General features: G+C 34.3%; 1 protein-coding gene across 1 annotated transcript in view; it reads left to right on the plus strand.

Moving 5' to 3' along the window:
• The window catches only part of LOC128496914 (cadherin-9-like), an 82,647-nt gene that overhangs the window by 53,080 nt on the left and 14,639 nt on the right, over positions 1-14,928 (plus strand). The window contains exons 4-5 of the mRNA XM_053466743.1: positions 5,712-5,831; positions 12,604-12,771. Coding sequence (XP_053322718.1) covers positions 5,712-5,831; positions 12,604-12,771 — 288 coding nt within the window. The remainder of the gene's footprint in view (positions 1-5,711; positions 5,832-12,603; positions 12,772-14,928) is intronic.

A 14,928-nucleotide genomic window follows, 5' to 3' on the forward strand; every position in this document is an offset into this window, starting at 1 on the left:
ACTCTTACTCATACTTTTCACACACTCTGTCATGCCCTCTTATACTCTCTTTCAATGTCTACTTACCTTCTCTGCCAACTGCTTCCCTGTCTTCTTTTTTCCTACAACTCTGCTTCTTATCTTGCCTCTTTTTGTTCATCTATCTCTTTTTTTATTTTGCATTTTAAAACATGCAGCTTAACTATGAATAAGATACAATATTCAACATTACAAATAAGAAAAAAAATTAAACAAATCACATGTATGGCTACTTCCAAACCTACATTTTAACATGAGCTAAAACTAAATCTGCTTTCTTTTTTCTAATCAACAGGACCAAAATTTGAAGTAAAAATCTAGCTTATCCAAGTTATTTATATAATGCCCCTTCTCCATAGAGGCTTGAAATTGTCCTACAATCAGGAGTTGAAAGGCCAGACACACGTAAACAAAGAGATATCGGCCACCGGTATATTTGGGGGAAAAAAGAGCCAATATGATATTCTTATCAATTCAATTAGATATCAATACAAAGACTCTTTACTAAGGCAGCTTAATGTCCTCACAAACCCAAACCTAAAATGGCTAAAATGAAATACCATGGGTAGTCTACCATTAAGAAAAGTATAGATCTATGTAGCATTTTTGAGATGTGTGAGAGCTATTTAAGAGAGACTCAAAAGACAGAGAAAGTACGTGCATGTAAAAATGCATGTGAATGTACTTAAAAAGTATGTTCGTGTGTTTTGGGGGCTCCATGGTACACTGGAGATTACCTTTTGATTCTAGAGTGGTTTAGATATTGTTCACACTGGTTTTCTCTTTTTGACTGCAATTCAGTAATTGGTAGATAAAATTGAACAGATTTTTCAGTGGTTGGGTATGGATTTATTATCTTTTGCTCTAGCACCACTTGTACATATGACCATGTTATTAAGGATTTTAGTGCTTGCACTGTGATCAGATTAGACAGTTCCCAGTGATTGAATTGTTCTGTCATAATTATATTTCTTTAATGATTATATTTTTGTAGGCAGTCAATAGCATTATGATAGTCAAATGTAACTTTGCCAGTAATGTAAGTTTGAGTATTTGACTGAAATGATAATATTCCAAACAGAGCACCAGAAATACATACTATAACCAATTCCATTAACTATATACTTATGTAAGTGGGGTAAGCTGCATTTCTGGTAATTTTTTTCACTTCGAACATTCACTATGATGACCTTGTAAAGGCTTGGATCATTCCTCATTTTTAAAAAAATACCAGCACCACCATCCAAAGGTAGCTTATTTGATGGCGTTCCCATTAAACAGGGAAAAGAAAAAATGTCGGTGCGCTAAGCTAGTCACAGGCTCAAATAATACAAATGTGTAATACGAGGCCTACCAAACAGGTGTAAGCATGCAGCAAGAAACAGTGTATTGGCTGTACAATGTATACAAAAAACAAAAACTGTCTGCGCTTCTTACCCTAATAAAGTTGGCAACAAATATATAAACATAATATAAATGAGAGGTTTTGGGTATATGAATTGGCCAAAGCATAATTAAGCTCACCCGCCACGTCAAGGCACACTCTCAATAGGGTGAGAACCTACTCTCACCTCCTACATAGTGGGCACACAAAGCAGTTTATACAGCTACCAAAACCTTATTAATGTGTTGGGGGAGGTGCAACTAAACCTCCTCCCTATTAACCCCTGGACAGCAAGCTGCAACCAGACTGATGAGGAGCCAACAACCTCAAATATGTGCAAACAGGGAAAAGAAAAAATGTCGGTGCGCTAAGCTAGTCTCAGGCTCAAATAATACAAATGTGTAATACGAGGCCTACCAAACAGGTGTAAGCATGCAGCAAGAAACAGTGTATTGGCTGTACAATGTATACAAAAAACAAAAACTGTATGCGCTTCTTACCCTAATAAAGTTGGCAACAAATATATAAACATAATATAAATGAGAGGTTTTGGTTATATGAATTGGCCAAAGCATAATTAAGCTCACCCGCCACGTCAAGGCACACTCTCAATAGGGTGAGAACCTACTTTCACCTCCTACATAGTGGGCACACAAAGCAGTTTATACAGCTACCAAAACCTTATTAATGTGTTGGGGGAGGTGCAATTAAACCTCCTCCCCATTAACCCCTGGGCAGCAAGCTGCAACCAGACTGATGAGGAGCCAACAACCTCAAATATGTGCAAACAGGGAAAAGAAAAAATGTTGGTGCGCTAAGCTAGTCTCAGGCTCAAATAATACAAATGTGTAATACGAGGCCTACCAAACAGGTGTAAGCATGCAGCAAGAAACAGTGTATTGGCTGTACAATGTGTACAAAAAACAAAAACTGTCTGCGCTTCTTACCCTAATAAAGTTGGCAACAAATATATAAACATAATATAAATGAGAGGTTTTGGTTATATGAATTGGCCAAAGCATAATTAAGCTCACCCGCCACGTCAAGGCACACTCTCAATAGGGTGAGAACCTACTCTCACCTCCTACATAGTGGGCACACAAAGCAGTTTATACTGCTACCAAAACCTTATTAATGTGTTGGGGGAGGTGCAATATTTTAACTATTTATTTGTCCTACATTTACTATATTTTCTGTTATGGTGTATCATTTAAACTATGCAAAATAATAAACGTTGGATTATCTTATAATTTGTCATTTTAATTCTCATCACATCACACTTACTTCAACATTTTAAAATAATGCAATAGAAGAGATATGTTAAAAGCCCTAATACAGAAAATAATAATGTATTTAAAACACCAATAAAAGTGACTAGTATTTTAGTGGTACTGGCAAATGGTTGTGCATGCATACATAGATATAGTATGAAAACTTTCATAAAGATCTCTTTATTAAATTGGTTCCATGAAAACACCAAGCAACTTCAATAGCATACGGCTTCTTTAGTAATGTACAACATTTAATGTACAAAATAAGCGCATTGACTCAGGAGGAAGGTTAGATATTGATTCGTTAACTGTGGCTGTATACATCTATCATTTCCTTGTTACCTCACTTAGGAAAACACATACTGCGTCTCTTTTGTCTTTGCAAATATGGTGCCGGTTACAAATTTATGCAATAAAGGATGCTTTAAAAAGGGGAACCTCCCAGTTTATTTATTGCATCTATCAAATTAGAGAACATTCAATGTTTAAATATATGATTTCATTAATAATGCACTTTATAAAGTATACAAGTGGATTCTTGCCCATGTATTGCTTCCTCGGTAATGGTCATATGAGCTCACAAACCAATCGTTAAAATTGATCGTAAATGGATCTATGGAAGAAATATAATGGGTAGACTGAAATAAAAAATATTTAAAAAATGTTTTCATGGTTGTGAACAACATTATTCAAGCTTACATTGTTATATCAAGAACTTCATGCAAGCTAAATCTACAGTAATCCAAAAGTAGGCAAAACAACTTAGTGGTGTTTAATTAATAATAGGATTTGAAATGGGTTATTCTGTACCTATTTTTAAATTGTATTTGTTGGTATGTTGGAATTTATCGCTTTTGTTCCTTAAAACCAAATTCCTAAAATCAAATGTAAATGTAATTGGCTACAGTATCACTTGTGAAACACTGGAAAAATGGGTACTACGGTTTTTGGTAATACACTTATTATTGGACTAACATTTTTTTTTCGGCTGCACCTTAGAGAGAATGGACTAACATTTTTTTTTCCGGCTGCAGCTTAGAGAGAATTATTCTTTTATAAAGTCATAAGCTATATTATATTATTTTATATATATAATTTCTTCAGACAAGGTTGTCCTTCGAATTTGTAGGTACATGAATAGGAAATAATGTTTCATGGCTCCTATGAACTAAAAATCTTAGGGGAAAGAATAGTGGTAAAGAGCTGTATGACTGGTGGTTGATGGCTTCATTTGTTGCAGCTCAAGAAGAGAAGGAGGTATCTAGTTAAGATCCTTTCTACTGATCTGGGTAAAACTGTGATTCTCACCGTATAATGAATCAGTGATTGTTAGTGACCAGACTACTGCCTGAAACAGGCTAGTCCTTTCACCCTAATAAACTGTTTGTAAATTTTAATGTACAAGTTGCCTTCTCTACCTTCTTTTGGTAAAGAACATCACAGACCTACTCCTTGTTTCTGCTACACCAATCCATAATAAATGCCACAGAATAAACACTGATGGAACTTTCTAAGAGCTTGTGCTTCAGGTTATCACTCCCATGTGCTCCTCAGTGTAGAAAACAATCAAGAGTAATGCATGGCTGTCTGCTTGATCTCTTCTGTAGAAAATGTTAGATGGACACACACACACCTTATAGAAGTAACCCCCGATGCAGCTATGGAAGATGCAATATAGGAAAATGACCAGGGTTGCACTGTGCACAACTAAGACAACCTTCCTCTCTTAAGCTTTAATGAGTGACAATATCTAGCAGCAGCATAGAAATCTGCCCAAATTCAGCAAGTTATTGTGTAAGTATTAGGGAGACCATAAAATGAAGGAGATTATTTAAAGAGAGATACCTTTGGGCTCAACTAAGTACAGGGCTCACCACAGTATCCCTGCATTTCTCTGGCCAAGGGCCACATTGACTTTGGACTTAATTACAGGAGATTTGATACTCTGAAAGCTTTTCTTAAAAACTAAATAACCAATTAAACTTCTATTACACACACACATTACTTTTTTATACCACTGTATAATCACAGCTATCATCAACATTGCTAAATACTGTTTGTAAAAATATCTGTACATACAGTACCATGTAGTAATTTCTCAGTTATTGTTTTCTATCTGCTGTTACATATTAAATAATACTCTAAAATGTTAGCAACTGGAGGTAGTTTGTTAGAATTTTTTTTTAAAGGACAACAGATTGTGCTGTGTGTTTCATCTTTGCACATTTGTTTCACAGTAATAAATTGTAATGCATATTCTAATAACTGTAATATAACATGTTATATGCATGATGTATTCTCTGGATGATACATGGCAATATTATGGTTTTTACATTAAGAGATGTTTAGCCATTGTTTCATACATCAAATGTGTGTAATCAGGAGAAATGTGTCTTCTTTAATTGTAATTCCAACTGATCCAACAGAGAACTGAAATCCAAACGCTAATCAATGGCGATACTTCTTTACTGGCAAATGGACATTTTTTGTTACTTTTGTTGTATCCTATTATATACTGGATGCCAAATGTAATCGATTAACAAATACAGCCTCCCTGTTGCAAGACCAACACTTGAACATCTTACTAGAAATTAAGTATTTTCCTGTTTTTGTTTCTTCTCTTCAGAAAGCAGGATTTTGTATAATCTGTGCAGATTGTGGAAAAACTGAGAAGTAATTTTCATTCCATTCTTGTATTTGGATGTTTTTTCTTATTGATGTGATTATTAATCTTAAGGATATAAATAGTTTTACGGATTAATATAACACTTTGCAAAACAGCAAACAAATACTTTGACATAAGAGGAGCCATATTTACAAGATGTACTATAATGAAAGTGTAGATTTTTATTACATAAGATTGGATATTATTACCATGTGATTTAATTTTGTGTGACATGTTTTACCAAATGTGCAAAATGTCCTCCTGTTTAAATATTGTGCTTTGGTGAATAATTTATTTTATTAATTATATAAAACAATACTTTTATATAAAAATATCTAATGAACCACATATAAAACATATTTTCATTTTATAGGCACCTCTGTTATCCAAGTGACTGCAATAGATGCTGATGACCCTTCTTATGGGAACAGTGCCAGAGTTGTATACAGCATTATTCAAGGGCAGCCATACTTCTCTGTTGATCCAGAAACAGGTTTGTTTATCTTGTGTTCTAATAATAATAATAAGTCCAAGTGAAAATTCCAATTGAGATGAAAGTTGGTCGTTTTATAATTAAGTGATATTATATGTTATATGTTATCCTATTTATTGTTATTTTATTGAAACTGTGAATATGTATTTACATGTGAATTTACATGTTGTTTCACCTATTGTAAGGATATTTTGCTTATATACTTGCTTTTGTTGATGCAATCTAACCTGTCATATAATAAACAAATTTAAAAAAAAATAATAAAAAAAAAATAAAGTGATATTAAAGGGCATTGTTTAAATATACAACAGCCTGTTATGGTACCCCTAATATGGTATGACTATTGTGACAAAAAGAGCAGTACAAGTATAGGTAAAGGGTAATGGATATACTTCAACCACTTACATTTTGTGATTAAAGCCAAAAGGAAATGCATAGTTACGTGTGCTGAAGATGTACAGAATACAAAATACCAATAAGTTCAGACTGGTTAGAATGTGCAGAAGCTTGTAACCAACCACATATCTGTATCATTGCAAATAGTAGATGAAAACTAGGAGCCTATGGACATGTCAGATGATGGAAAGGTGGATGGAAAATGGATAGAAAGAAAAAAATATATAGAACAATAACTGAATGCGTCCTGGTGAATCATAATCTTACTCTAAATGTAGCTCTAACTCTTAGGGAAAATAGATCTTCCCATCTTCCCATAGTATATAGTATAGTATATGTTTTTCATAACTGCTCTGTTAACTGCTAACTGTTCTGTTCTCAGAAAGTATTTGCTCCTCATGTATTTGACATTGTATTAACTTATGAAAATGCTTATTTGACTGGGATGTCTAAGCTAAAATTATTATTATATTAAGAAATCTTTGATCTTTATATTGGTTTTTACATGCTCATCAGTCACACTTTTAGTTTTAACGCTATTTCAAAATATATCCTTGAAAAGTTGGTTAATAACAAAGCACTCAAAATACATTGTTTTCAATGGGTTTAGGGACCACCCATTGTCCTTAAGGGGTTAAGTAGATATATTGCAGTGTAAAATAGAAATATTTTAAATGTGCTTCATCTTTACCCACAGTGATGAGCATTTAGCATGATTTATCTGAAATTTTGACAAAATGTTACCTCTCCATGATCTTTTGGCAGCAAGGTCTGTGGCTCCTCTGGATTTTAAATCTCAAAGCTACATCCGAATTTGACTTTACGATTTAATGAGTTCTTTCTGCTGATGGCCGCATAATGGCTTTGTGTTAATAATTGCCATTCATTTTGTCCCCTTACTTCATGTGTGATGAATATGTATGATAAATGATGTATATTTCCTACATTGGAATTGATATTATAAATTGCCGTTGAGTTTTTCCTCTGGGTGTACACTGGAGTAGTTATAATGCCAGTTATATTTATTTTTACAACATATTGTTATTTCTTTTGCTTTGTATATACAGCCTTTTCTCATTTTTATTAATCCATATATCTTTCATTTTAATATATTTCAAAGTTTCTGAAAAAAATTCTCCGGCTATGCTCGGCCTTCATTCTGTTTGATTTGATTTACATGTGTGCCCTGATTACGCCATAAACTTTCATTGGTAATACTGAATGTATATTGGATATAATATCAAAATATAATCAAAAGCTTTAACAGTACTTTTTGAAAAACCAAACTGCAAACAGGTTACCATGTACACCCCCCAGCCCTGGCAGCCTATTATATAACATACTGTATTTCACCTCTTTTTTTATAATTACATTAAATCAAAATACTGAAACGAATAATTCACTCCAGAATGTATCTCCAAAAGATCTATTGCATTCCTGATGTTTTCATATTTTCTATGAATTTAAAAAACTAATAACTGCAAGCTTATCACGGTAAAAAAATGTATTTTCATCCAAAGTCACTGTGAATAGCTTGACTTTGTTTTCATCCTCATATTTATATGCTAACCACTTTTGAGTGCCTTATAATCTTGTGGTCTTTGCCCCATCTCCTGGTTTAGTTGTGGTAAGGCTCAAGAAAAGGAAAAAAAAAAAAAAAAAGCTGTGTAAATACTGAATTGGGCCCTTATTGATCTGGAAGGATATATTTTTGTAGTATAATGAAATTGTTCAACTTTATAATATTCTTGTTTATTAAAGTGTGCTTTTTAATGCCATCTTTGTAAATATGTGAATTGTATAAATTACACATCTCCTTCCCTAGTCTTTTCTCTTTATTTCCTTCAAACTTGACATATTTCAGTGATAAAAAAATAAATAATAATAATAATTACTTACCTCGCAGTACCTTGCAAAGCTACTCACCAATAGCAGTTGCTCTGGTAGTGTCCATGTACACCAAACTCTGTGCTTCTTTAACTGAACAATATATGTCTTTTGCTAAGTCCACATAACCAGAATAATCAATCAAAGGTTAATAGGGGCATACAATAAACAATACATCTAATACATATTTTCTTAAAACTTTCAGTTGCAAGTAAAGTTTTCAGTTCATTCCCCTATGTACAGTAACACAATATTACATTAGCAGATTTCATTCCAAAGATTATGTTCAGTAATAAACCACATTAATTAACACCGTAAAGATAAATGTCATAATCACGTTTAACCGTTGAAGGCCAGGCAAACTTAAGCAACACGTGTATGCTCCATACAGCAATATTCACAGACATGCATACACAGACAAGGCTATATTTTATTTAATATTTACATCATGAGTTCGGAACCCTGCCCGTACGCTTGCCATATAGCCTTATGGTACTTTTATAGCCTTATGGTACTACGGGTAATTGAAACAAAAGGAGGGTTGAAAAGAGGGAGTAGAAGCTCTCTTGCCGCTGTAATCACATATGTGAGCTTATTGATCATCCTATTCCAAAACTATAGGAATTAAAATGGATATGCCAACATTTGGCATTGTGCATAGTGACCTTTGGTATATTTGTAGCTGCTTGCCCATGGGAACCCATTTCATGGCAATCCATTTTCATGGTGATGTTGCTTTCATAAGCAGTTTGGAACACTGTAGTGAATGATGCTTTTGGCCATGTAGTATAGATAGATAGATAGATAGATAGATAGATAGATAGATAGATAGATAGATAGATAGATAGATAGATAGATAGATAGGTAAATAGATAGTACTCCATGTGCACAATACTCCATATGAGACCATAACTTGTTCAAGCAAGAAATAAGAAACAGCTAGCAGCTGAAACAAATGCAGATATAAATATATTTATATAAAATCATAAATCACCTCCACAAACAAAATCATCTCTGTACAATAATAGCAGCTCTGCCTTGCAAAATGGCGATGATTCCCAGCATGAATAAATGCATTCAGCAATACCTTTCTCAGCAATGTGTCCGTTTGTATTAACTGTGTATCTTTTCAAATACTTTTTGCTGCTAGAAAATAAGGCAGGTGAAAAATCTTTTTAGCATCAAAGAGACATATTGATATCTCTTGAAGAACAGGATATCCATGTCCTACTTTTTAGTGATGTCTTTCCAAAGCTGACTTTTATATATGTCTATTTTAGCCAGCAGATGTTGCACAGAAGTGCATCATTTATTTTTATATTACTATTCATTATTTTATGCCTAAAATATTCTCTACCGTCTCTTATTTCAGGAAAGCTGATTTTTCTGGTTCATTTTTCACAAACCATGCAATGTATTTAAATGAATGGATGTGTTATTTGAAGATTTGATGATCATCAGTTCTGAATCACATGCCAATTTAAAGAGTATTAAAACGGGTATACTGTGTACATAGAAAGGTTCCTTAACTTAAGCAAGCAACGAATACGCATAAATACACATTTATCATAAAGTCCTGGATTCTGATATTTCATTCAGGTTGAGCTATTTTCAGGAGCGTACCTAGAGTATTTGGTAACCAGAGCAGATCCTGTATGTCCCCCACAAAAAAAAGAATATTTATTTCACAGTTATGTCAACTGAAAAAAACTAGGAATGTTAAAAAAGGAATTATTCATTTATAAATAAATGTAATAAGTTTAAATAAATAACATTTACTGAACAGATAAGGTACAGCATAACTCCTGTCACTATATTCTGAGCCAGACATTGATGGTGGTACAGCATAACTTCTATCACTTTACACTGAGCCAGACATTGACTGTGGTGCAGCATAACCCCACCTCTGCCCCCTAAAATAACCTGTCTGTGCAACCTCTGCCCCCCCAACAGCCTGCCTGTGCCACCTCTGCCCTTTAGCAGCCTGTCTGTGCCAACTCTGCACCTTTGCCTTCCTGCCTGTGGCACTTCTGCCCCCTAAACTCCCTTTCTGCGGCACATCTTCCTCCTAAACAGCCTTCCTGTACCACCTCTGCCCCCCCTCTGTGCCACCTCTGCTTCATAAACAGCCTGCCTTTGCCACCTCTGCCCCTAAACAACATGCCTGTGCCACCTCTGCCCCCTAACAGCCTGCCTGTGCCACCCCCCTAAACAACCTGCCTGTCCAGTTTCTACCCCTAATTCACTACCCCTTCAAAAAATAAATAATAATAGTAATTAGTGAAAAATATTTGTATATTAAACATATATTTAATTTTTCTGCAAAACCATTCAGTATAACATACCCATATGTGTAACACATAAATAAAAAAAATGTGCAAAAAGTGAAATAGTAATAATGAATACTTATTGGTTTTGTTTATAAAGGGTATGTTTATGAAGTATTCATTTTACACCCCCTTACCTCACCGGAGGAGCTGCCCTGCGTCAGGCCTAGGGATGCCCTGTGGGTATATCACATGAAATACACTCGGTGTATGTATGTGTGTGTGTGAGCAGCTAGTTGTCTAATGTAGGCAATTAAACGGGAGAATGGGAGATGTTTCTTACCTAATTGTCACATAGTGTTAAATAGAATATGGCTAAAGAAGACCTAGTGAGACAAATTTTGCTTACTATAGATGATTTAAAAGCCTGTGTCAAGCAATACAATATTTGTATCCCTTGGGAGCCAAACAACTCTGTAATTAATAATACGATTTCATAGCATAGTGCCTAACACCTATGATATAGCAAGTCAGTGTAATCATAGACATTTAAGTAGGCACATCTTAAATCAGTGGCAAAACCTATACATTTGGAGCAATCTAAATCATATTCCATAGAAGGCGATAGGATGGTTATAATGATCCCAATCAATCACATTGAACCAGTAGGTCCTCTTTTTCCATTTTTGAATCTGAATACAAGACATGTTTTGCTTTTCCCTAAGCTGATTGAAACCCAAAAGCAAATTTACTAAAATAAACAGCACAAACTCTGTATCTTGTATTCTTTAGGATATTCAAAGTGTATTTTCAGACCCAATCTGCCATCAGCTTGACTAATATTTTAACAGACTACTAGGATAAAAGCTCAATTCAGATTTAGATATTAGTAAGCCTTAGACCCCGGTAGTTCAATAATGAATAATTAGTTTTGATCATGTGGAATGTACATCGGTAGTTGTGGTTTAGATGGAAACTTGGATTAAAAATTAAAAAAATGCATTGGACACTAGCATTTTTGTGATTATACAGCATTTGTAACTTTACTTTGCTACATGGAAAGAAATGGTTAGAAATTTACTGGTAACCTGAAACTATTGTTGTATTATACAATAATGCTCCACTTAACCCTTGAAAACACAATTTTAAGAATTAGACATATTGGGTAGCTTTATTATTCCTTTCCAATGCATGTGCAAAAAAATAATAGTAGTACGTGGAAAATATGTGTAATGTGCGTGGGCGCTCTTTAAACATATATTTAATTTTGCTGTTAAACCACTCAGTGTAACATACCCCTATGTGTAACACATAAATAAAAAAGAAATGTGCAAAAAGTGTAATAGTAATAATTAATACTTATTGGTTTTGTTGATAAAGGGTATGCTTATGAAGTATTCATTTTGCAAAAAACTTGGTATCAAAAAGAATAAAAGAAATAAAATATATATTGCATTCACATTATTTTTTAGCTTTACAAATTCGGGCTCAAAATATATAGATTTGTATGGTCAGGCATTTATTGCCTTCTTATACAAAACAAAAGGTCCTCATACGGCTAGAAATCAGTGCAGTCAAGCTCTCATTGAGTGGACCACTTATCCTCTATGATTATAGAACCAGGATAAAAAAATAACAACTTACTGGAACTCATAGAAAAGGTCCCAAATGTGCACTCTTCTCATTGCAGCTCTTTAAGATCTATACTTATTTTTTTAATTAAATATATGAAAACAAAGCACAATATCGCTACTCCCTGCAGTTATTGCTTAACTATATTGCATTTTTATTTTTATATTCTTGGGTTCATCTGGAGGTGAACAATCTTATGTTTAAATTTAAGTGTGCGCAATCTTTCACATTGTTGTACAGAATTGTATTTATTTGAAAATAAAGCTTTATATAATAGAGCAATATAATATATTTGAGAGATATGAAGGTGTATATTATCGTATGGAGAAAGAGACAGAGAGAAAGTGGAAGGCGAGAAAGGAAACTGAAAAAAAAAAAACAGTTTACAGGATAAAACAAACATATTTAACTGTAAACATCTGTTTGGGCAGATAATATTAGAATCTTTAATAATTGTACAGTTTAGCTTATTTTAAGCCTTTGCTTGCCAGTTATATTGAAATGGATTGTAATTAAGAAATGTTTCTGCTTACGAAGCATTCGCAGTAAAATGTTTATGCTTTAATGTTTTTTTGGTTTTTTTTTTGCAGGCATAATCAGAACTGCTTTACCAGACATGAGCAGAGAAAACAGGGAACATTACCAAGTGGTTATTCAGGCCAAAGACATGGGCGGCCAGATGGGAGGGTTATCTGGGACCACCACGGTGAACATCACACTGACTGATGTCAATGACAATCCGCCTAGATTCCCACAGAGTAAGATACATTTAATACTTATGCTGTGTTTAAAACCCTGTTTAAATTTGGTAATTTTACAGATACCATCTGTGATACTGTTTTATAAATACAGATTCACTACAGAGCCTGTTTATAGCGTTGTTAGATAAAGAAATGCAGTAGCTTGTTTTATGGGACTTATTTGCCTTTTTTTGTTGTAAAAGAGTAAAGCAAAATTAAATCCATCCATTTTTTTGTAATGAAAATAAAAATCCAATGTTTTGCTTAATGTTTACAAGCAGAAATAAGATTATAACTATCATATTTTATTCATAAAGTGCCAAAATCTTCAATGCTGTGTAAGATAATAGAGATAACAGATAAAAGACATACAGTATAGTTTGACTGCAATTAGAGACGCTGGATTGTACCAGTTTACATCAGCAACATTAGTTTCTTGCTAACGACATTGTTAATCCTAAACAAATGTATTCTGCCACTGAGAACACTATCCTAGTGGCTGATAGCCAGGCTAGAAGTGAGCTTTTGCACTAAGAATCAGTGTTATAATTTAATTTTAAATAAAATCATTGGAATACAGAGCCTGAAGCACAAACACAAGATGTGAATTCTAAATCAGAATGTAAGCTACACCTTACAAAATCCTGAAAAAGATTGAACAAGAAATTAAAAAAACAGGTGTATCTTCAGTTGTTTATCTACAACTCCTTTATCCCCACATATTACATGGACAGGCCAGTTTAGTTTATTGGTGGTGTTCCATATTAACAAAACATTACTGCATTCTCTACTATGCTAAGCAAATTCGCTTTGTCATTTTTTTAATGACAAGAAACACAGAAGCTTTTTTATTTTTTGTGATAACATGTCAGTGCCTGCCTTTATGTTGGATGCCATTCAATAACACCATACAATAACACACACACTTACTCAAACACTATACACCTACACATACACTACCTCAACACCTATTTATTTCCTATCATCATACCTGGGAACATCCGGATCCTCCCTTTGTGGGATGTGGGTAGCATGACACTTGCCATTGTTGGAAGGAGAGTGGACGCCGCATCTGCCGAGTTCCCCGCCGAGTTCCCCACCCAGTTTTCATTGCTGACCCGGGAGAAGCAGGGCTTCTCCCGGAGTCTTCGGGCAAAACTCAGAGAGTTTCCAGATATGCCCATCACCCATTCAGCTTGCACAGCTTACCCTACCTCTACTTAACCTCCTCTTACCTTTCACAAAGCCCTGTCTTTAGTGCACACTGTTTGTGTGAGCTGCTGCACTACTAAAACAGGGTCACATACTGAAACCATAACTGGGAACCCTTTAGTTCTCCAAGTCACAGTGGTTTGGGTCTGGGTTGCAGGAGCGGGTAGGCATGCCCACTCACTACCATATTCACTTCCACTCCATTAGAGGTCGGGAGCTAGGCTCACTGGGCACCCACCACACCCAAGTCTATGATATCCTATGAATATATAGCTAAATATACCTATATGACTATATATGACTATATATGACCTATATGACTATAGTACTTTAGTACATTAAATTTGGTTTAACACAAAATAAAACTATACTCAATACCTTTGTTTGAAGTGGGGATCCTGTTTGTTAAGAGATTCTTAAGGCAGGTTTTTTTTTTCTTCTTCTAAAGGTCTATGTGCAATTTGATTTACAGAGTTAACTTGACTGTCAAAACTCAATGTCAAAGTACACATGTACTCACACAATACTGATTTTGAACCGAAACCAGATTATTCAGAAAGACTATTGAATAATGGACAGGTCATTTAAAAGAATGATCAACGTATCATGTTTTACTGCAATAATACAGATGTAGTTCAGGTTATTACATATTTTAAAATATTGCCAAAGGCTATTTGGCATATATAGCAGTTCTGAAAATTATGCCTCAATCCAAAGTGCATCAATGTAGAGAACTTTCTTCTGGGCTCATCGTACAATAAAAACTGGCTACATCTGTAGAAGCCAGAGCATCTGCACCCATAAATTATTAATCCACATCAGCACTACGTTTTAGTATTGTAAGAAATGTATTTCCCTTCAGTGCTATTTTAGTGAATGGCAGATGGCCCTGAGCAGGTCACTTTGTAAGAAATGAAAGCCTATGTGGTTGTGTAATAATTGTATTGTTTTGATTTAGTGTAA

Source organism: Spea bombifrons, chromosome 5 (genome assembly GCF_027358695.1).
Source record: "Spea bombifrons isolate aSpeBom1 chromosome 5, aSpeBom1.2.pri, whole genome shotgun sequence".
Classification (NCBI taxonomy): Eukaryota; Metazoa; Chordata; class Amphibia; order Anura; family Pelobatidae; genus Spea; species Spea bombifrons.